The sequence below is a fragment of the Helianthus annuus genome, chromosome 8, assembly GCF_002127325.2.
Source record: "Helianthus annuus cultivar XRQ/B chromosome 8, HanXRQr2.0-SUNRISE, whole genome shotgun sequence".
Taxonomy (NCBI): domain Eukaryota; kingdom Viridiplantae; phylum Streptophyta; class Magnoliopsida; order Asterales; family Asteraceae; genus Helianthus; species Helianthus annuus.
Genome location: NC_035440.2, coordinates 55,387,684 through 55,412,018, shown reverse-complemented (window position 1 = coordinate 55,412,018; position 24,335 = coordinate 55,387,684). Strand labels below are relative to the sequence as shown.

The window sequence follows — 24,335 nt, the reverse complement described above, 5'->3', positions numbered from 1 at the left end:
AATTCGCCCCTATTTTTTAAACGTTAATAACTCTTTCATACGACATTATTTTTTTTTATAAAAATTGCACAAAAAAACGAGCGTTTTTTTATCTTTAAAACGAGTATACTATTGATATATTTTTGAATTTTTTTTCCAAAATCCAGTTGCGTAAAACGCAATAGAAAAAACTCAGTTGCGTAAAACGCAATGAAAAAAAAAACCTAAAAGTGACATTTTTGTAAAACGCAATGCACCAAAAATACAAAGAAATGTCTTATTTGTAAAACGCAATGGTCAGAAAACACAAATAAATATCTTATTTCTAAAATGCAATAGCCTAAAAACACAAAAGAAAGTGTACTTTCTAAAACGCAATGGACTGAAAACACATAAAAATGTGTTTTACCTAAAACACGATGCACCAAAAACACAAACAAATGTCTTATTTCTAAAACGAAATGGCCAGAAAACACTTAAAATGTCGTTTTCTAAAACGTAATGGACTGAAAACACATAAAATTGTGTTTTACGTAAAACGCAATGCACAAAAAACACAAAGAACTGTCTTATTTATAAAATGCAATGGCCAGAAAACCCTTAAAAATGTCTCGTTTCTAAAACTCAATGGCCTAAAAAAACAAAAGAAAGTGTTCTCTCTAAAACGCAATGGACTGAAAACACCTAAAAATGTGTTTTACCTAAAACGCAATGACTAAAAACACTTCAAAAATGTGTTTTACCTAAAACGCAATAACTAAAAACACTTCAAAAATGTGTTTTACCTAAAACGCAATGACTAAAAACAATTAAAAAATGTGTTTTTTCTAAAACGCAATGGCCAGAAAACACATAAAACTCTTTTATTTCTAAACGCAATTGACACATAAAACTGTCTGTGAATTGTCTGAACTAGAGAGTAGTAAATCAAAAATTGTCTGAATTGTCTACGAATTACTGTCTTCGAAATGAGCCAATTTCTAGAAAATTAAATTTTCTGATGCATTTTTATTAAAGCTCGACCCCAGCCAGGGGCTCTGCCCCTTGGACCCTGCCAGGGGCTGCCGCCCCTTAGACCCTGCTACCAGGGGCGCTGCCACGTACCCCCGCCAAGATCGTAAAACACAATGACTAAATCAAAAACTCAGATCGTAAAAATGAAATTAAAGAATTTCTTATATGGATCGAAGCCGATTTTTTCAAGGATTGACGAAATGTGAATGATAGAAACACTTATCAGCAATCGAATCAAACGGTTCAAGTGATTATCTTCAAAATCACGGGAAAAAACGAGATTTTGAATGAAATTAAACTGGGTTTTCTTAAAAAAAAAAAAAAAAACTGAAGAACACGTTGATTGGGTGTTTGAATCATTGATTGGTGACGAAAATTGCACTATAATGTAATGATTATTGAGATAGAAAGTGAATAAATGGTCGAAGATGGTGGGTTTTAATGTTACTGGGAAGAAGAAGGAAGAAGAAAATGATAAGATTGACTAAAATACCCTTTTTCTTTATTTTAAATTTACCACATGTCCTAATCCTATTGCTTCTTATCCTTTCTAACCAAAATAAACTTTCTATTTGATACTCACCCATAATTCATATTATCCATCACGATTTTGAAGCAATCATTGTGAAAAAAAAATTGGTGAAATTGATGCAAATGAAAACTTTAGATAACTTGAATAAACCACTGTAGAAACGTGAGAGATTCCACTTCAAAACGTTAAAATAATTTTTTATTAATAAATATTTGAGTTTAAAAAGTCAAAAGATTATTGAAATAATAGTTTAGTGTTATAATTTATTAATAATAATTATAAAATATAAGTATTTATAATTAAATATGAGATAATTAAAGAGGTGAGAGAGACGGGAAAACAGAAAAATAGATAACTCAATTGAATGACGCATGTCCCCCACAGGTTTCATTTATGAGTTTTTTTCTTAAAATGGTGTTGGTAAAAAAATTATTTATCAAAATAGGTGATTTGAAAAATAATTACCAAAATGGATGTTTTTCTATATTTTCTTTATTTTTAACTATTCTATTATAATTCTTTTATTTTTATTTAATCAACCTATCACATTTATATTCTTTTCTTCAATCTAACTAGTTATATAGATTTTTTAACCAACTTTTTAATTATTATATTTTTTCTTATCATTTAAGTTTAGAAACTCTCGGAAATAAATAACAATTTGGGTAAGTAAATGTTAGAAATCTACTTTTTTACACCCACACGTTTTACATGCATTCACATCTCATTTTTCTTCTCAATCTACGTAATTTAATTAAAATACACATTTTTCTCATAAGTTAATTTATTTTTTAAAAGCCCCACAATTAAAATACACAATTTTTCTCATAAGTTAGTTTATTTTTTAAAAGTCTCACACATCCTACTCCCTATCTCTATCTCATTCATAAACACTTATTTTGTTATTTTTTCCTCTTTTTTATACACTCACAATAGATGTTTTGATTTGAGCCTCTAAACATAGAGGGTTTGCTTTTTTTTTTTTTCTCTAAATTATTCTCTATTTGTTTTGTAACACTTTCTCTTTCTTATACACTCACAATAGAGGCTTGAATTTAAGTCTCTAAATATAGAGGTTTGCTTTTATTTTCTCTAATTGTTCCCTATTATTGAGAATGAGATGTGGCGGTGTTTTAGATGATTTCTTTAAATTACACTCTAAAATCTAGATATTAAGAGTATATGAAGAGTGGGATGTGATTGTTCTAAAAGACATAAACTTTATAGTTTCCTTTGTCCTTTATTTGTGAATCCATCAACCCTTGCCAGGTGGTACAACACAAGTCACAAACCATGAGAATTATTCATCAAAGTAAATTACATTTTTTATCCAAACAAGAGAAGAGTGAAAAGTAAAAATGATATTAGTTATTTGCGATTCCATTTGCCCTCGCTAGGGACTTTCATTCACTTTCATTTTTTTAAAAACGTGAGATAATTTTACCAATAGCAAGGACTCGAATGTGACACGTAATAGCAAGGAGGTGGCATGGAAATTTGCGGCTCATATGAAATATATAACTTGAATCCATTTTTAGCTATTTCTTCTCCTACTATTTTCTCTGTTTTATCTGTCTTTTCCTTGGCCGAGTTTGCTTCAGTTTCAGCTTTTTGTGCCTTTTCCTTGGCTGATTTTGCTTCAATCTCAGCTTTTTGTGCCTTTTCCTTGGCGGATTTTGCATCAGATTTGACTAACTCAACGTCTTTTTTGGCTCCTTCGACATATTTCTTCATCTTTTCCATTCCTTTATTGATAACTGAGGATTCATAAAAGTTATAAACAAAAAAGTATGGTGTAAATCTTGAATTATAAGTCAAAATTATTTAACGTAAGTTACACAGATGGTCTATCTGGTGTGAGGTAAATTATGATTTCATCTCTATGCTTTAAATTTCATATATTTGATCTATATGGATACGATTGCTTTATAAATGGTCCTTAAGTTAAATGAAATTACTTTTTTTTTTCTTATTTATAAAATTACCCTTTAACCCCTTGATTAGTTAACTATTTTATAAAATATAATTTAACCCATGTTTTTACTACTACTATAAATCACACATGCATTTATTATTGTTGTACTTCTAATATGTTTAACATGACTATTAACCTTAACACAACACAACGTACAATTTTCTTAAATACTATTGATACATCTTAGAGGCTGACGTTCCAAAACGAAGAAGCGATATTGAAACAAATCAAGATTGATGAACAAAGATCCCTAGCTATTGCCAAGGGGAAGTCTGTTAGTGCATGTTTAGTGTCAATAGGTTGTAGATCTTGTTTAAATCCAATTTTGGTCTTGGGTTATGAGCTAGCACATGAAGGATATGTTTAGGTTCATATGCTATATTCAATATAGCATATGAAGCATATAGCGTATTGAGGAATTTGAAGTGAATGGAACAACCCTATAAGGAGATTTTCTCATACAATACGATAAGTTGTTTTGTCTACCAAGATTGTAACCAAAATCTGTTGAATCGAATAGAAATCAGTTTAAATTACATCATTGTTACTTTCAGTTAATCAATCAGTGGATTCCGCACACTAATAAGTTAGTAATGGTTGAATATGTTCTGTTCGTCATGTTAGAGAAGAACAAGATCTAAAATGGGAATTTACAAATACTAACATCTAAAATGGGAATTTACAAATACTAACACAGACATGTATGTCATTTATTTGATGCGTCACTTATAGTGCGCTAGCTTATAGCTTGTCCGACTTCTATAAATAACACAGGTGTATATTGATGTTATAAAAGTAAGTAGCAGTATCTTCTTCTATGGTGTAAATCATGAACTACAAGTCTTAATATTTATGTAAAAAACATTTGAATATTGTTTTAAGACATGCTATATGGATATTTTAAACATATGATCAGCATTTATCAAAAGAGAGTAAATGTATATATTCACTAATGGATATTGGTAGTTTATAAATACTTATAGGCATATCTTTGACGTATCATCATCATTTACTAAATTATAAAAGCATTTGCATAATAAGCAAAGAGTTATGTTCAAATGAAAATAATTAAAACACAAAGAAAATTAATTTTTAATCTTAAATAATAATGCGAACAAGAAAGAAAGAATAATCAAGATTATAAAGAGGTAGAAAAATAATTGTCTTAAATGATATTATTTATTAGCATATCATTTAAGTTGAAAATTACTTATTGTTTAATTTTTAGAAAATACGTTTGTGGTATATTGTGGTTGATATGAAGTAATGTACCGTTTATTGTGCAGTAGTTTTTGACAGAAAAAGTCAAACTCCCAACGCCAACTATTGCTACAAAGCCTACAATGATATAGGCAATCCACTTCAATATGTTTTTCTTGCACCCCATGTCACTCTTTTTTTCTTAACTAGTTTTACCGTCATTTGCATGATTCTCATTGCCTGTATTAATTCATGCAAATAATGTAACTTTATATGTTAATGTTATTTAAATGTGATTCTCAGTGGCGGATCGAGGCAGGAACCCCCTCAGTTTGGAAAAAGGTAGTGGGAACCTTGGATGATTTGGGAAAAATTAGTGAGATCCTACCAAAAGGAACCCCTTGGAAAACTTTTCTGGATCTGCCACTGGTGGTTCTTAATAAAAACTACCAACTCAACAAACAATCTTACCATGATCGGCGTATCGGATATAACATTTTCCCAGATACATATCACCCCAAGTCGATGTTTCACACTCTGATCTCAACTGTCTACTTGCCTCCGAAAGACAATCTTGACAATCGCTTAAACTCAAATCTTGTACACATTGTGCAACGCCTTGTATGGTAGCAAAATCATATTGACGAAAGTATTGCCCATTCCCATAGACTAGATATGCCAACACACCATCTATATTGTTCAAAACATCATAATTATAGCCAACTGAAGGGCCACATCTCTTATACACCTCCATCTTGTCATCTTCCTCAAAGAAGGATGCTTCATTGTACTTCACAAAACATTCTTCTAATTGTATTGCACCACCTCTGGACATAGGACAAATTGTCTTGAGTTGACTTATAGAGTTGGACACACAGTCTTTGCAATTGGGGGAGCTAAGGTCACCTCTACATTGGTAGAGGCCATACACAACATCGTTTAGTGGGGCTATTTCAAATTTGTTGAAGTTGCAAATAGAGGCCGAGTCGACTAAAGAAGTGAAAAGCGAGTTAACATTCGAGTCATATGGTGTCACTGATGTGAAGTTGAGTTGAGAGCATTGAACATAAACGTTGGAGTTTGCGGTAGAAATCGATATGATGGAGAACATGAGAGATAATATTAGAAAAGAAAGAGAGAGAGTTTGTATCATTTTCGAGGGATATAATTTCAATGCTCTAGTGGCTTTTGACAACTTGTGAGTCATAGCATGCATGCACACATGTCTATATATAGGCACACACATTTGAATAACGGTTAATGAACACTATACAAGACCGGTCACCTGAGTAATTGAGTAAACCCATTAGCGAAAGGTTATCCCTACCCTGCAAACGCAGGCGTCCCTGGTGACCAGGCCCATCACCATTCTAGGGCAACCCACCGACCATAATTTTTTAAGGCCTTGAGTCTTGCAAGAAATTTAAATTGACTGCATGCCAGGGTCATATCTCAATAATATAAGTATTCTAATATTGCATTTCTTTGTTGCTTTCTCGATTGTCATATTTTGCATATTAGTTGATTCATCATATGTCAAGTCATCAACATCGGCATGATTTTACCGAAAGCATACAATAATTGGTTCTTCATTTTGTGAGATTCACACTTAATCCGACAAGAATAATAAAGTTGAGACATGCAACGTGTTATCTTAAATTTGCTTGGTAATTAAAATGTGTTTTCACATCATATTAAATAAAATTTGAAGTATACCTTGTTTTATAACGTTTTTTTAATCATTACATGATTAAATTTTATCTATATTTGTACAGTTCACTGCACCATCAACAAAGGACATGTCAATTCCTTCATTATCCATTCTTCAACCTCATCTTTGAATATCATCTTCTTTCTTTGACGTATACTATAATTCAAAATTTATACGTTCAAACAATCAGATCAAACAAACGATCAAACACGGAGACATGTGACTCAATATCTTTAAACAAAAATAAACCAAACTTTAAATATAATAATCAAAACATACCCTAACTTTTATTTAATTTCAAGATTAGTTCTTTACTTGCCCCCTAATCTTCAAATATTAATCTTTTTGCCTTTATTCCTTCCCTTCAACTGTCTGTAACATATTTGCTTAATCGGTCTTCATATCCAACTGTGAAGACACTGTGTTACTTTTTCTTGACTTGCTTCTTCATATTAACTCATTCTTGACCAATACTTTCATTAATTCCGAACAAATCATTTGGATCATTCCAAGCCGAATTTCCCTCACTTTCATAGTTGGTTTTATATTAACACTTTCTTTCTTTTCATCTTAAAAGTTGTCAGGATTATAACACACCTGTAGCTTAATGGTGTACATCCTATTCAGATTTTTTGAAGCTTGATCAATAATTTCCTTTCTAATCATATAGTCTCAACATCCAATTGGATATTCCAATCATGCATCCTTCTTCATCCAACTGTACCAAGCTAAAAAGATTGGTTTTTAACCTAGGTATGTAGAAAAGATCACACATTTTCGTTTCACCATTTTTACTTACCATATTTACACTTCCTTTATCTTTGATTTAATCACGAATCCATCAATAAACTTTACATGACTCGAAATTTGTTTATTCAAAGTAATGGTGAAGAATTCTTTCTTCCCTGATAAGTGGTTACTTGCACCATTGTCTACGTACCACATTCCTGCTTCTTTCCCATCATTTACCAACATTCTTGAGGATATATCGTTCTTCATAGAAATTTACTTTAACAAATACAAAAAATATAGCCTTCGTCATTGCTGGATCTTGATCTGTTACAACAACTTTTTGTTGATCACCAACGGCTTTTAAAAGAGCTTTCAATAACCAAATATATATTTCAGCAGTTTCTTACGCCCATAATGCAGCACCAAATGTAACATTGCAGTGATGATTATATATACCGGTAAAAGGTACAAACACCATAGAGTACTCTGAAAAGAAAAAAAGTCGACATAAATGGTTAATCCTGACAACGCCACTACGAATAAAAAACACCAAATAGAAAAAAATTGAATTCTAGTTCCTACTTGTTTGAACGATAGGTGGCGTCAAATGAAATCATATCACCAAACACATGATAATTATGTTTGCATTGATCATCATACCAAAACAGACCCTTCAATTGATTGTCATCGTCTGTGAAGTAATCGTAAGAAAAAATAGGCTGGGACTATTTCTTTTCATGCAAATGTTTCACAACCATCTCGGCGTCGTATGATAAACAGATTAATTTGCCTCTTGTAGTTCTTAAAATCAACTATACTTGACCCTACATCTTCAAACCCACCAAAAACAGTCTTCATGATGATAAACAGCTTAACCGGACCTATGTTCAACTTCGCCATGCTATTTATAACATGTTTGTGAAGCTGAGTGAGGTGTCGTTCCAACGGTAGAAAATGCTTATCAGGCTGCTCAACAAAATCTTGTTTCTTCTCCTCAACAAACTTATACACCTTCCATGATCCAGCCTCAAACTCTACATAAATTTGTGCTTAACAACCAGTCCTCTATGTAAAATTAGACCGCACATTTATTCTTTCTGATTAGGGTCTAATGTATCAACCTTCTTCATCTTGTAATGCCTGGTTCTCGTATACATGTAATACTTTATATGGTTTTCTCCTTTGGCGTTTATCTTTTCAGTCTATTTCCTTACAGCAAAACCCCCAGCCATCGCATACTTAAGATACAAAGAATAACAATCATCAAGGCCTCTGAAAATCATTCATGTCTTTGGTTTTAGATCGTCTCTAACGACGGGAATCTTGAATATAGAACCAGTTTTCAGGCAAATCCTTTCATTCGAGCAACACTCTCTTCTGAAAAAACAACGAATAACGCCATGAATAGTGATGAGATGATTCAATAACCTTGACACTAGAAAATACACGTCATGCATAAAATAAAGCCAACGTTATCATTTAATCATATTTTGTTTCTATACGCCATTATCGTTGATAATCAATAAATAATTAGAAAGTAAATAAAGTTTTAAATATAAATGAAAACACCATAAATAAATGAAAACGCCATTTGTTAAATAAATAACGATTCAAAAAGAGTTGACGTTTGACACCATTCCTTAACGAGTTGATTGGATTGAAACGCCATTAATCGTTCATAATGTACATTCCTTAACTAGTTGTTTGGATTGCATAATAAACACCAAGGTTAATAAAGAAAATATAAATACATGCTTAACGCCATCATAACCACATGCAATAAGCGAAAATGCCATATCATTTACATATGATTAGTTCGAATAAAGAAACAAAATAAAACGTCATCACTTTTATGTTGTTGGAATTGAAATACCATTAAAGATATCAAAACGTGAATTAAAGAAATCAAATAAACACTATTGCTAATTTTAATTAATATTAATACCAAAATAAATGCTATTATAAGAGATGGGGATGGATCATGAAAAAACTACTTTAAATGAGAAAACCAAAAAACTAAATAAAAAGCTTAAAAACATACCAAAATTTTTCTTTACAATTTTTTTTATTAAATTTCGCTACATTTTATGTATAAAAAAATTTCACTAAAAAAATTGTATTGCACATGTGTAATAATATGGAAAACCCTAAACCACCTAACCCAACCCCACCAACACCACCTAAAAACCTAAACCCCCCACCCTACCCCCACCCCCAAAAACCTAAATTCACCCTCCCACCAAAAGCCTAAACCACCCAGCCCCTAAAAAAAACCTAAAACTAAACCCTAAACATAAACCCCCAAAAAACCTAAACCCCCCACCCCCACACCCAAAAACCTAATCCTAATCCTAAAGCTCCAAAAAAACTAACCCTAAAAGCTAAACTAAACTGAAAAGCTAACTTTAAGCATATAATGCACATAAGTACACATATAATGCACATGTACAATACACGTTTTTTAAAGTTTTTTTATACATAAAAATTAGCAAAATTTTATAAAAAAATTGTAAAAAAAAAAATTGGCTTGTTTTTTAGGTTTTTTTAGTTTTCTCATTTATATGTTGTTTTCTCATGATCCTCTCCCTATAAGAGATATAATAAACAAAACGCTATTGCTTTTACATGAATTGTTGGAATAACAAAACACCAAAAAATAAAAAACCACCATCAATATTACATAATATGCTCAAACAAAGGTCAAACGAATTACCCTGTAACTCGCAATCAATATCAAACACCATGGATCTCGGAAACTTGGAGAGGAGGTAACAGCTAACACGAAAATTTTGGAGTTTTGTTTTAAAAAGGAATAAAAAGGCGCTGACAAATAAGGGAATGTTCAAAAATTAATGTGGAATGACAAGCTTACCCTCTCCTATTATTTTGTGCCATAGACCTATGCAGTTAATGCGAAAAAATATCGGTTATCGGTCAAGTACCGATATTTGAGATATCGTTTATCGCGGTGAGATATCGGTAATTTATAATATCATGCATATATATATATATATAGGCTAATTATAATGAGAAAACCCACTCCAGTTGAGAAAACCCAAAAACCCACATGTGTGGCTAGGATTCAGCCACCTCACATGTGCATAAAGACAAAAAGAGGGGTATTTACGTCATTTTACATGTGCAGAAAAGTGTAAGTCTGATTTCTCTCTCTCTTTTATATCATTACAAACCTGACTCTCTCTCTTTATTTACATCAGAAACCTCATATCGCTCTCTCTCTCTCTTTATATCTCTATTCCTTCTAATACATATCTAGATCTAAAATATCATCATATCCTCTCTCTACAATTTATAAAAACTCACCGGATCCTCATTCATCTCTCTTCTCTACCACACTTTTCCCTATCTCTCTCTTGTTCCAATATAGATAAAACAAGATCACAAATGAAATCGGAGAAACTGATGAGCATCAGATCCATGTAGACGCCATCTAGATCTAGATCTGGATCCATCATGTTTCTTTTTAAACCCATCAAGATCTAGATCAGGACCCGTCATCTAGATCTGGATCCATCATGTTTCTTTTCAAACCCCATGAAGACGGATCATCTTTGGTTTGATTTTGAAGAAAATTGTACATGAAGAAGATGATGAATCAGATATCGAAGAGAAGGCTGAAATTTTTTGTTCGAACCAGGCAATATCCGGTGAAGTTACACATTTTTGTTCGAACCAGGCATTGTTGTGTTTTGTGGATCTGCATTTTTTTTGTTTATTTGATTAAAATCGAAGTTACTTTTCTTGTTTAATGTTATTATTTTGTAGTTTTTTCTTGATATAATCATGAAAAAGGTGTGTTTTGTATAATAAAAATAAAGTTAATTTTGTTACATGAAACAAATATGCTAGTTTACAAAAGTCAGGGGGATTCATATGAGTGTAATAGAAAATAATGTAATATAAAATAAATTGTTCTTTGGTTATGTTACACTTTTTTTGTGTAACATTTTTATGTAACCCAACATAGCTGGGTTTTAGTAATGTAAAAATTCTAATACGTTTTGTTTGTTAGATGAAACAAATGTGCTAGTTGACAAAGGTCAGGGGATTCGTGTTAGTGTGGGTCATAATAATGTAACAGAAAATAAATTGTTCTTTGGTTATGTTACATTTTTTTTGTGTAACATCTTTATGTAACCCAACATAGCTGGGTTTTAGTAATATAAAAATTCTAATATGTTTTATTAGTTACATATTTAAAAATTCTAAAAAAAACATAAATAGATGATATATGTAACACCTTTTTTGCTTTTTATTATTGATTTTATCAATTTTTTGTGTAAAATTTGTTTCAGATCTGGGTCATAATAATGTAGTAGAAAATAAATTGTTCTTTGGTTATGTTACACTTTTTTTGCGTAACATCTTTATGTAACCCAACATAACTGGGTTTTAGTAATGTAACAATTCTAATATGTTTTTAAATGTTAGATGAAACAAATGTGCTAGTTGACAAAAGTCAGGGGGTTCTTGTGAGTGTATCAACTGGGTGATAATAATGTAACAAAAAATAATTTGTTCTTTGGTTATGTTACACTTTTTTTTGTGTAACATCTCTATGTAACAACATAGTTGGGTTTTAGTGATTCTTGTGAGTGTAACAACTGGGTGATAATAATGTAACAAAAAATAAATTGTTCTTTGGTTATCTTACACTTTTTTTTTGTAACATCTTTATGTAACAACATAGTTGGGTTTTAGTAATGTAACAACTCTAGTATGTTTTGTCAGTTACATATTTAAAAATTATAAAAAAAACATAAATAGATGATATTTGTAACACATTTTTTTGTAGTGTACGTATACAAAAGTAAACAAAAAAGATCAAAATTATAGAGAGAGAGAGGAGAGAGGAAAGTAGACAGATTTATACTTTCTGTCAGGAGAGAGAGGAAAGTTGACAGAAGTTACACTTTCTGTCTGGAGAGAGAAATTATAACATTTCCAAATATACCCTTCTTGTACCTCTCATTAATATTATATTAAAAAGTAAAAAGGGGGCAAGACCAAAATGATCTCATATCCATCAATCTGATTAATCAATGGTTGTTATTTGGTTTTCAGGGTTTATTCAACTCAAGTGGGTTTTCAATTTATCATTGCCCTCTATATATATATATATATATATATAGGGCATGGATGTATAGAAAACTTATTTGTACTAAGAAAACCTAGGAAACCCAATCTATGACCATTGATCAAGATCATCCAATGGCTCATAAAATTTGAAACCTTTTTGAATTAAATTAAATACATGATAAAGTCAATAAAGTTAGTTCAAGGGCATATGGGTAAAATTACATATGATATGATTACATTTGTCCAAAAGAAGTCAAAGTAAGTACAAACCATATATTAAAATATCTCTTTCTCTCTCTTCTTTAATTGTCACCATCACCATCAAACCATCATCATTCTCTCTCTTTCTTCTTTCTTCTTTTTGAGAATTCAAAATATCTCATTCTCTCTCTTCATTCTTCTTCTTCTTCTGTAAATTCACCATCATCATCATCATCATCCATTCTCTCTCTCTCTCTCCATGTTTCAAAATAAACACCAAGAACACATACAAGTGTGTGTGAGAGAGTTCAGGAAGTAGAGAGAGAGATTTAAGAGAGAAGTCTCACCGGAGAAGAAGAAGTCTCGCCGGAGAAGAAGAAGTCACCACCACCATCATCATCATCATCCATTCGCCGGAGAAGAAGAAGTCTCGCCGGAGAAGAAGAAAAAGGTGCTACGGTGAATCGCGAAACAAGATAAAAACAAGGTGTGACGGTGAATCGAAATCCCTAGATATGAGAGCAACATTTCAGTTGTTATCATCCGGTAAAAGTCACCGGAAAATGGAAGAAAACAAGAAGCAAGTGCAGAAGCAGATTTGAAGATGAACATGAGAGAGAAGCAGATTTGAAGATGAACATGAGAGAGAAGCAGATTTAGAGAGAGGAACAACAATCTTCATCGTGTTCATCTCGAACACCAAGAACACACGCACAAGTATGTGAGAAGAAGCATGTTTGAACCTAATTTACCTTGATTTTAGATAGAGAGACAACAATCTTCATCGTGTTCTCGAACACCAAGAACACACACACAAGTGTGTGAGAGAGAAGCAGGTTTGAACTAATTTACCTTGATTTTTTTTGTTAAGGTTGTTGTTAATATGTTTTTGTGTGCTCAAAGTGGTCTAGTAATGGTAAATGTTTAGTAGTTACAGGTTTTTGTTTTTTGTATTAAAATCATGTTTATGTAGTAATGTTCTCGTTCATTTTATATATAAAAAGTAGTTCTTTTTGCTGCTACATATGTTGTAACAATGTTACACATGTTACTTATGTTAAAATCAGCCCTTTCTTAGACACAAAAGGAGCTACACATATGTAACACATGTTTGTAACGTGTGTTACACTAGAGGTTTTACTTAATAACCTTTTTTTGTTAAGGCTGTTGTTAATATGTTTTTGTGTGCACAAAATGGTCTACTAATGGGTAAATGTTTATGTAGTTTACAGGTTTTTATTTTTGTATTAAAATCATTTTTATTTTTTTTGATATTATCAGTTGTTCTTAGCTTACAAGTTGAAATGTAATTTTAAATGGGTTGAAATTTATTTTAAATGGGTTGTTAGTTGAAATGTCTTGCTAGCATAATTAGCTACATATGTTGTAATAATGTTACACTTGTTACCTATGTTAAAACCAGCCCTTTCTTGGACACAAAAAGGAGCTACACATATGTAACACATGTTTGTAACGTGTGTTACACTTAAGGGTAACACATCTAAAACAATTGTTGTGGGGAGTACAACTGTCCAGTCTAGAAAACAAAAACAAAAGCTATACGACGTCAAACAAATACGAAAGGTTGTGCTAACATATGTTACATGTTTGTTTAGTGCTTGCAGCGAGGGAGTTGGTTCTACCGGATAGTAGTTGTTTGAAGTGTATGGTAACTGTTTACATATGTAACCTTTTTTTGGGTGGTTTTGCTTAGTTTTTTTTATGTGTGAAATGATGCAGATAAAAACTCAAAATTTGGGGAGTCTTCAAGTTCAGGGCATAATTGGGTAGAAGGTAACTAGTGTTAGTGATGTTACTACTATTGTTTTTTAATTAGTAAATTAAAAATACTGGACTGTAACTTGTGTTATTATGACTTGACCATAGCAGTTGCAGCCAAACGAGAAGGGATCTTGGCAGAAAGATGGAGAAACCGATGAAGAAGGGGAACAAGAAGTCGATGAAGGGCAGGTGGTGGGTACATTTGACGTTGTACAGAAGTAACCCTCTAGTGTAACACATGTTACAAACATGTGTTACATATGTTCAACCCCTTTGTTACCAAAAATCGGGGCTGCACATATGTAAGACATGTTTGTAACTTATGTTACACTAGAGGGTAGTACATGTATGATCATTTTTGGATCATTTGTATATATTTAAGTCTGTATAAACCTACAACATCGAAACCCCCAAAAAGGTTACACATGTTATGACAGAATGGGAAATGTGTAGCAGCGTTCAATACTGTTGTTTCACTCTATAGTGTGTAACATGTGTGACATGGCGTTTGTCAGCAAAACATATAACTTGTAAGGTGATACGGTTGTATCTTTAAAACATGTTTACCTATAAATACTTACATGTTACAGGTTGTATCTTTAAAACATGTTTAAACTGGAAACTGGAAACACTTACAAAATATAAAGCAGAGTTACACAAGACGTAACATGTGTAAACTGGAAACACTTGTGTAACATTTCGGTGTAACACATGTTACATGTTGTATCTTAAAAAACATGTTTACCTATAAGTACTTAAAAAATATAAAGCATAGTAGGAACACAACTTTTAAGGATGTTACACACGTTGTAGAGAAGATGTTACATGTGCACACACAATTAACATGTGTAACATGGCGACAAGTGTCATGTGTGTTCTTTTTTTGTTACCCTAGGGTGCTAAACGTATTACAACGTTCATAACGCACGTAAACTTATACTAACATCCATCCCTATGTCCACAGATGATCTAGAACATACTCCACATTACCATCTTTGCGAGTCTTCTAATGGCACTAAATTGTGGACACCGAATGTCAACGAGCAATATCATCCTATTAATGTTAAATCATACGTCACACCGTAAGAACTTCTTGCCATGTATAAGACTTATGACCAATATGCTGGGTTCAATGTAAAAAATATACATTAATGCAGTTTTTGTATCTACTAATAACATTGTTAATAACAACTCTAGGTACATATGTAACATGAAGTGTATCGTTTGTCCCTTTAATTCGTTACGCTAGTCTCATATACTTATAGTTACATATATTACTTGTTTGTTCATTGATATGACATTTTGGATGACGTAATGTTGTTACATATGTAATTTTACTAAGTTTAAATTGACACCAAAGGGACTGACATATGTAACACATGTTTATAACATATGTTACACTATGGGGCAACAAATGTAACACATGTATAGCTATCTTACACATGTTACATATGGTCTTCACAACAACATCCATCTTCACAACACATAGCAGCCAACCAAAAAACACACCATCGTCACCATGAAAACTTGATGATGCGTTTTAATCCTTCGGCGGGCTTCGCTTCTTGATAACCAACTTCATCTTGAACACAAAACATCTTTTCACCTGTGAACAAAAACAAGTAAACAAGTGTTACAAAGTTGATGTTTAAAAAAAACTGTTTTCATCCATTTGCAATAGAGACGTGTAAGTAGGTAAAAACCTGTTGTAACACGTGTTACATTTGATGTATCTTTACGTTGAGGAGGGGATTATAAAAAGAAAATGCACGTCTGAGTAAAAAGTTGTAACACGTGTTACAACGGTTGTTTACAGAACTTTCAAATAAGTAACAAGCCGGACGATAGCCAGTGGTACAAATGGATGTTTTGAAAAATCTAACACGTGTTGCGTTGGATGTATCTTCAAGCTGAAGATGGGATTATAAAAAGGAAAATGCACGTAAACTTATACTAACATCCATCCCTATGTCCACAGATGATCTAGAACATACTCCACATTACCATCTTTACGAGTCTTCTAATGGCACTAAATTATGGACACCGAATGTCAACGAGCAATATCATCCTATTAATGTTAAATCATATGTCACACTGAAAGAACTTCTTGCCATGTATAAGACTTATGACCAATAAGCTGGGTTCAATGTAAAAAATATACGTTAATGCAGTTTTTTTATCTACTAATAACATTGTTAATAACAACTCTAGGTACATATGTAACATGAAGTGTATCGTTTGTCCCTTTAATTCGTTACGCTAGTCTCATATACTTATAGTTACATATATTACTTGTTTGTTCATTGATATGACATTTTGGATGACGTAATGTTGTTACATATGTAATTTTACTAAGTTTAAATTGACACCAAAGGGACTGACATATGTAACATATGTTACACTATGGGGCAACAAATGTAACACATGTATAGCCATCTTACACATGTTACATATAGGTGTTACATGTGTTACAACGTCAAGGTTACACATGTTACATATAGTTGTTGCATCCCAAAAAAATTGCCGTCACATCAACATCCGTATTCATCCAAAAATGGGCATACTAACAATGAAAATGAAAATAAAAATGAATTTTATATCAATAGTTGTAATGCTTCTAAAAAATGGTCTTCACAACAACATCCATCTTCACAACACATAGCAGCCAACCAAAAAACACACCATCGTCACCACGAAAACCTGATGATGCGTTGTAATCCTTCGGCGGGCTTCGCTTCTTGATAACCATCTTCATCTTGAACACAAAACATTTTTTCACATGTGAACAAAATAAGTACATCAATATTAGTTTCTATAGTTAAAAACTTATTAATCTCCTATGTAACATGTGTAACGTGGCTATACATGTGTTACTTCTCTAGTGTAACACATGTTACAAACATGTGTTACATATGTGCAACCCCCCTTTGTGTCCAAAAAAGGGTTGGGGTAACTACAAGTAACTTGGGTAACGTTTACTACATATGTAGCTAATTATCCCACCAAAAAAACATGACTTTTTATTTGTAAAATAAACGAGATATTCTGAATAAATTATGAAGTTTATACATTCTAACATTTAACAACCAATCTTAAAAAAACGTTTTAACATTTAAACTTACTATTACATTAAGTAAAAACCTTTTGTAACACGTAAAAAACCTAACACGTGTTGCATTGGATGTATCTTCAAGCTGAAGATGGGATTATAAAAGGAAAATGCACAACACTAAAAAAGTTGTAACACGTGTTACAACGGTTGTTTTAAGAACTTTCAAATAAACAAGTGTTGCAAAGTGGATGTTTTTAAATAACTGTTTAAATCAACGTAATAGAGATGTGTAAGTAGGTAATTTTCTTTTGTAACACGTGTTACATTGGATGTATCTTTACGTTGAGGATGGGATTATAAAAAGGAAAATGCACAGCTGAGTAAAAAGATGTAACACGTGTTACAACGGTTGTTTTAAGAACTTTCAAATAAACAAGTGTTACACCGTGGATGTTTTAAAAAAACTGTTTTCATCCATTTGTAATAGAGACGTGCAAGTAGGTAAAAACCTGTTGTAACACGTGTTACATATGTGCAGCCCCGATTTTTTGTAACAAAGAGGTTGAACATATGTAACACATGTTTGTAACATGTGTTACACTGGAGGGTAACTTCTGTACAACATCAAAGGTACCCACCACTTGCCCTTCATCGACTTCTTGTTCCCATTCTTCATCGGTTTCTCCATCTACCTTCTTTCGTTATCGTTCTACTTTCGCTTATAGCCAGCCTACCCGTCACGGACCTGGTCATTCTCCTCACTCCTGCAAATACAACAGCCATAGTAAATACATAATAACACAAGTAATATTTCCGGAGTTATTTAACACAACAAACAGGTACGAGATAGGTAACACATGTTACCTGAAATTGTATTCTGCACCGAAACTACACAATCGTCAACAACTATCTTCTTTTCATCAAGCAACACCCTCACTACAAAGTGTTACCTGAAACTGTATTCTGCACCGAAACTACACAATCACACTCTCTGATGCACTCCGGACGTTGCATTTTTTCTGCACACACCTTTCCACCCTACGCCTTCACATTTTAACAAAAAATGCCCACATTCAGCTAATCCGACACTAAAAACACAATCTCAATACTAAATCTAACAACATTACCAAACCAAACCGCTTAAACAGAGAAAAAATAACATTTGAACAGTCCTAAACAAACAATAATCACAAATTAAAAAAGACTGAAAAAAAAACCAAAGAATCCAAACCAAATGACACCTAACCGAGTATAAAACCAGAGAATCCAAACCAAAATAAAACAAGAGAATCCAAAAAGACTGAACCATACTTGGACTGGATCACTAACCGGAAACCTGAACCGAGTCCCGATCTGTGGCTGACTCGAATCTGAACTGAGCTAAAATCAGAATCCCCACTCCGGTTGCCTGTAACACCGTCGTCGGCACCGACGGTTCGTCGGAGAACCTCCATCGCTGTAGACGAAGGCTTGTAATCAGAATCCCCACTCCGGTTGCCTGTAACACCGTCGTCGGCACCGACGGTTCGTCGGAGAAGCTCCACCGCTGTAGACGACGACTTGTCCGTCGTCCATCGTCGTCTTCTTCTCTCTCTTAAATCTCTCTCTCTACCTCCTGAACTCTCTCACACACACTTATGTGTGTTCTTGGTGTTTATTTTGAAACATGGAGAGAGAGAGAGAATGAATGATGATGATGATGGTGAATTTACAGAAGAAGAAGAAAGAGATAGAATGATATATTTTGAATTCTAAAAGAAGAAGAAAGAAGAAAGAGGGAGAATGAAATGATGGGTAATAAATGAGTTGATGGGATGGGGAAGAAAGTGAAATGATAGCTTGATCAAATGACCAATATGCCCTTTTAACATGTGTTTTAAAAAGATGATGTAGATCAATCTTGACCACACAATTAAGGTTTGCCAAGTTTTCTTGATTAAATGGGTTTTCCATAGATACTTAGCCTATATATATATTCACATCTAGAGCATATATTTATATACTAGAAGTCTAGAACTTAGCTAATATTAATAGCAAAATAAAGAAGTGTTCATTAAGATCAACCAAGGCATTCGATTGTTCATTTGTTCATCATAACTCATAACCTAAAACACTAAAACCTAATCATAAGCCATAAAATCTTCCTCCGAGTCCACATCAACCATCTCATCCAATTGTACATTAAGATCATCTTCCACATTGACTGGAACATCATCATCATCATCTCTATAGCGCGATCTTTTGGTCCTAGTACTTGGCCCAACTTCTTCGTTTCCTCCCATTGCCTCTCGTACATCCGACCAACGAAGACCATCTGTACCCTCAACAAAGTCTTGAAGCTCATCTTGTGTTGGTGTAACCCAATCATCATTTTCCTCTACATCTCTCAACAAAATAGGATCTAAAGATTTATTGGCTTTTAATGAGTTGAAGCGCCTTTGTAACCTTTGTGTTGTATTGAATGAATACAAGATCATTGAGTTTTTGTTGCAAAAGACAATTTCTTTTCTTTGAGTGTAACTGAACATAAAGAATAAAATAAATACTTAACGAAGTAAATAAGTTAATAGAAATAACTTACATTGTCAAATGTACTCCAATTGCGTTCACAAGGTGAAGCGCTACAAGTTTGACTAAGGACACTAATAACAAATAATTGGAGCAAAGGTGTATCGATCCCATATGTACGCCACCATATATCTACATTTAATCATTTACATATTTGTTATAAATAATTGGAGTGATTTATAAACTATATATATATAGTTTATTTTATTTTATTAAATCACTCCAATTATTTATAATGGTCAGAAAGTGGTTATCGCGGTTCTTACAACTGGAGGTGGTTTTCATTTTAGCGGTCCCCGATATATATATATATATATATATATATATATATATAGGCTAGGAGTTGGCTAGAAAGTCCAAATTTCCTAAAAAGTGTAGAAAGTCGTAAAACACCAAATTGTCAACCATAAAACACACCAAAAACCCACAAATAACAAAATGAAAGTTAATAAAACATCATATATGTGGGTTGTGTTTTGTGTTTTGGATGATAAGGCTCTGATTATCGAATAACAAATATTATTGTGTTTTACGTTGATTAGCATGTTGTGTTTTATATTCATAGTTCTACGATTGTGTGTTTTAAGTTTTTATGAACTATTATGGTAGGAATATGGTGTTTTAGTAATTTTCACTCTGTTATTTGTGGGTTTTAGGTGTGTTTTATGGCTGAAATTAGAGTGTTTTATGACTTTTTACACTTTTTAGAAAATTTGGACTTTCTAGCCGAACCCCACCCTATATATATATATATATATATATATATATATATATATATATATATATATATATATATATTAAATTCTTTTTGTCTTATTATGTCTTTAATATTTTAATCTAAAAGGGTATTTAAGTAATTTTATTTTTTTGTCTTATTAGTTTTATTGTTTTAATTACATTTTTGTCCTATTTCCATTAATTGTTTTTTTTTTTTTCTAAAATCAGATTTTCTTTATTAAAAAACATTTTGAAATCAGATTTTTTGATAAAAAAAATTTACGCGCGTTTTTTTACGACTTGTTTTTTATGCGCGTTTTTTACGACCCGTTATACGCTCCGTTTTTTCACGCCGTTTTTGCGACCGGAGTTTCTAAGACCCGTTTTTTAGGCCCGGTTTTAGGCACCGTTTTTTGCCGCGCCGTTTTTTACGTCACGTTTTTACAAGCCGTTTTTGCGCCCCATTTTTTACGTCCCGTTTTAACGCACCGTTTTAGCGTCCCGTTTTTATTTCCCGTTTTTACGCGCCATTTATACGGCCCGTTTTACGCGCCGTTTTTTTTCACGCCGTTTCTTTACGCGCCGTTTACACTTTTTACATTTTACATTTTACGTTAACCTTTTTAGACTTTTTACGTTTTAAGTTTTACGTTAAAATTTTTACGTTTTACGTTTTACGTAAACTTTTTACGTTTTACGCTTTACGTTAAAACTTTTTACTTTTTACGTTTTATGTTTTACATAAAACTTTTTACTTTTTACGTTTTACGTTAAACTTTTTACGTTTTACGTTAAAACTTTTTACGTTTTACGTAAAACTTTTTACGATTTACGTTTTACGTAAAACTTTTTACGCTTCACGTTTTTACGTTTTACGTTAAAAAGTTTACGGTTTAATTTTTTTTTTACAAAAACTTTTTTACGCAAAAACGAACGCACCCAGAAATCGCAAACTCGGGAGGTGTCTCTTATATATTGTTATCATCATTGACTAGGGGGGGGGGGACCAACAACATCAAAACAAAGTGTATCTCGAAAAAAAGGGTTTGGCTCAGATTATCCGATAATCAAAAAGGCTGCAAAAGTGGGGTTGCAGGTTCAAAAAACCCACCCTCCGCCATCCTTGCCGTGCCATCGTCATCTAAATTTACGTTTTTTTTTTCATCATCGCCGCCCAAAATCGACCATATCAAAACCCACATAATCAAAAGGTAACCATGCCTTGATTTCGATATCTGTTCAAACTAAACCCAGCAAAAGGTAACATGTTCAAACATTCAAAAAATTCACAAATCACCAAAAATCACTATCCAAAAAATCACTATCCAAAAATCACTGTTGTGATTCAAAAATCACTATCGAAACATTCAAAATTACTGGTGTGATTCGAAATCACTATCCAAAAAATCAGTGTTCGAATCTAGCAAAAAGCACCAACAAACCCAGCAAAACCCCACAGATTCAAACACTAAAAATCACAAGCAAAACCCAGCAAAAATCAATGTTCCCAGCAAAAATCAATGTTTGAAAATCTACCAAAATTATTGTTCAAACATTGAAACATTCAAACCCACATATTCTAACATTCAAACATTCAAAAAATCACCAGAAAAAAAAACATTAATAAAGCATACCCAAAAATCTAAGAGAAACAGTGCTAACCAAACACCACCACCGTCGCCGTGAAAAACCCACCACCACCACCACTGTCTCCGTCAGTCCTCACCACCACCACTGTCTCCGTTGCCATCAAAACCCACCGCCACAATCGCCGCCAAAACCCACCGCCACAGCTGACACATCGACTTCCGAACACCCCACCCCCATCGACTTCCGAACACCCCATCCCCAACACATCGACTTCCGAAGGGGGCGGCGAATGGCGGTGGTGTTGATGTCGCTGGAATCTGATGAAGAGTCACTTTGAGAGAGGATGAAGCTTCATTAAAATCTTCATCAGGAGAGTGAGTTTCAGAAACGAAGAGAGAGAGAGAGAGAGAGAGAGACAAAGAAGCCTTTTAAAGAGATGAGTTTCAAAATGAAGAGAGAGATAGACAAAGAAAGCTTATAAATGATCTGACAAATTGAAAAGGAGATGGTTTTAATTGAGGAGAGAGGTATAGATTTGACATTTGGGGTAAATGACCAAACTACCCTTTTTGTTGGAAGAATATGATTGGTAGAGAGTGGTTCTCATGGTTCTTACAACTGGAGGTGGTTCCTATTTTAGCGGCTCCCTATATATATGTATATATATATACTTACATGGTGCAACTTTCGTTCTACCTAGCAGCCGCAAATCCAAATTGCCCAACGGAATCAATGTATAGATTCAAGTCCTGCCTTACTTTATCATTCTCCTCTATAATGGGCACTAGACAGTCAATAGCCTCGTAAAGTCCCGTCAAAACTTCCGCGTTCTTCTTTTTATCTTTCGAATTTTCCCCATGTAAAATAGCGGGGTTCAAGTAATATCCAGCTTCAACACATTAAATAACGAGTTAATATTAAAAGTAAACGATCTATATTAATTTAATTTTATACAAAAAAAAATTTAAGTTCAATAATTAATACCTGCATGTAACGGGTGATGAAGTTGGTCGGTCCATCTTGCTTGAATCATACTTTTAATTTTATGGACAAGTCTTTCATCAGTTACATTTTTCTTGATTTGCTCCTTTGCTCTAACCATTGCATCTAGATATAACCCATACTTGGCTTCTCTTCCGTATCAACCAATCTAATCACATCAACCAAAGGAGCTAGCACTTGACAAGCTAGTTGTATGTTGTCCCAAAATTCCATTTTTCCCGCTACTCGCTCGACTCTCTTTCCAGCCACTGTCTTTGAAAAACTACTTTTCCTCCATTCTTCAGAGACAAACAATACTTGAATATGATGTCAATTCTTGTGGACACTCTGAATGGTATAAACTGAGTTGCAAACCTAGTTACACAAGACATGTGCAACTCTTTGTTTCTCGTCAACTTCCTCATTAGATTAAGAATCCTTCCGTGGTTATAAATGAAAACCACAATTGCTCTTGCATCAGTCAGGGTAGTCTTTATCTTTGGTATTTTCTCACCAATATCTTGAATCAAGAGGTTCACACAATGTGCTGCACAAGGAGTCCAAAACATCCCAGGATGTTGTTCTTGTAAAATCTTTCCAGCGGATTTAAAGTTTGACCCGTTATCTGTAATGAACTATAAGAAACAAAGTATAAGTCAAAACATAACAAATAATATTTTATGGCATTTTTAACAAATATGTAAAAGTACCTGCACAATGTTCGCCTCTCCAACTTCTATTATCACCTCATTTCTCATCTTCACAATTAAATCAGAACTCTTCACATGCTCCGATGCATCAATTGATTTCAAAAATACCGCTCCAAAAGGATAATTGACTAGGAAGTTTATCAAACACATTCCTTTCCCGTCTGTCCAAAAATCGGACATGATGCTACACTTATATTCTTCCCAATGTGGCCGAAACGAATTCACAAATTCTTTCGTTTCATCAATGACACGTGAATATTATGATAAGATGGAGCTGGCATACCTATAAAAATGTAATAACTTATAAACTTTAAGTAATAAACAAATTAATAAATAATAAACTATCATTAAATCTTTATCACATTTAAATACCTCTTCCATAATCTCCAATGGCATTGATCATATCTTGGAAACCTTCATCACGTACGACATTGAAGGGTAAACCAACCGAATAAGCCCAAGTTGCAAATTTATCCCAAGCTTCCATCTTT

At 33.1% G+C, this 24,335-nt stretch overlaps 1 protein-coding gene and 2 long non-coding RNA genes across 3 annotated transcripts; all 3 read right to left on the bottom strand.

The window, feature by feature from the left end:
- Positions 1-2,965: 2,965 nt before the first annotated feature.
- On the bottom strand, positions 2,966-5,853 carry LOC110871127 (plasmodesmata-located protein 6). The gene is made up of 4 exons (XM_035975997.1): positions 5,172-5,853; positions 4,917-4,940; positions 4,773-4,838; positions 2,966-3,282 (listed from the first exon to the last, which is right to left on the bottom strand). Exons 1-4 carry the CDS (start codon positions 5,851-5,853, stop codon positions 2,966-2,968), a joined length of 1,089 nt encoding a protein of 362 aa, XP_035831890.1.
- A 10,916-nt stretch (positions 5,854-16,769) lies between these two features.
- LOC110871126 lies at positions 16,770-18,291 on the bottom strand. The gene is made up of 3 exons (XR_002553496.2): positions 18,143-18,291; positions 17,917-18,042; positions 16,770-16,981 (listed from the first exon to the last, which is right to left on the bottom strand). It is a non-coding gene; the product is annotated as an uncharacterized LOC110871126 (long non-coding RNA).
- A 4,136-nt stretch (positions 18,292-22,427) lies between these two features.
- On the bottom strand, positions 22,428-24,117 carry LOC110871125. The gene is made up of 3 exons (XR_004864488.1): positions 23,845-24,117; positions 23,138-23,769; positions 22,428-23,042 (listed from the first exon to the last, which is right to left on the bottom strand). It is a non-coding gene; the product is annotated as an uncharacterized LOC110871125 (long non-coding RNA).
- Positions 24,118-24,335: the final 218 nt, after the last annotated feature.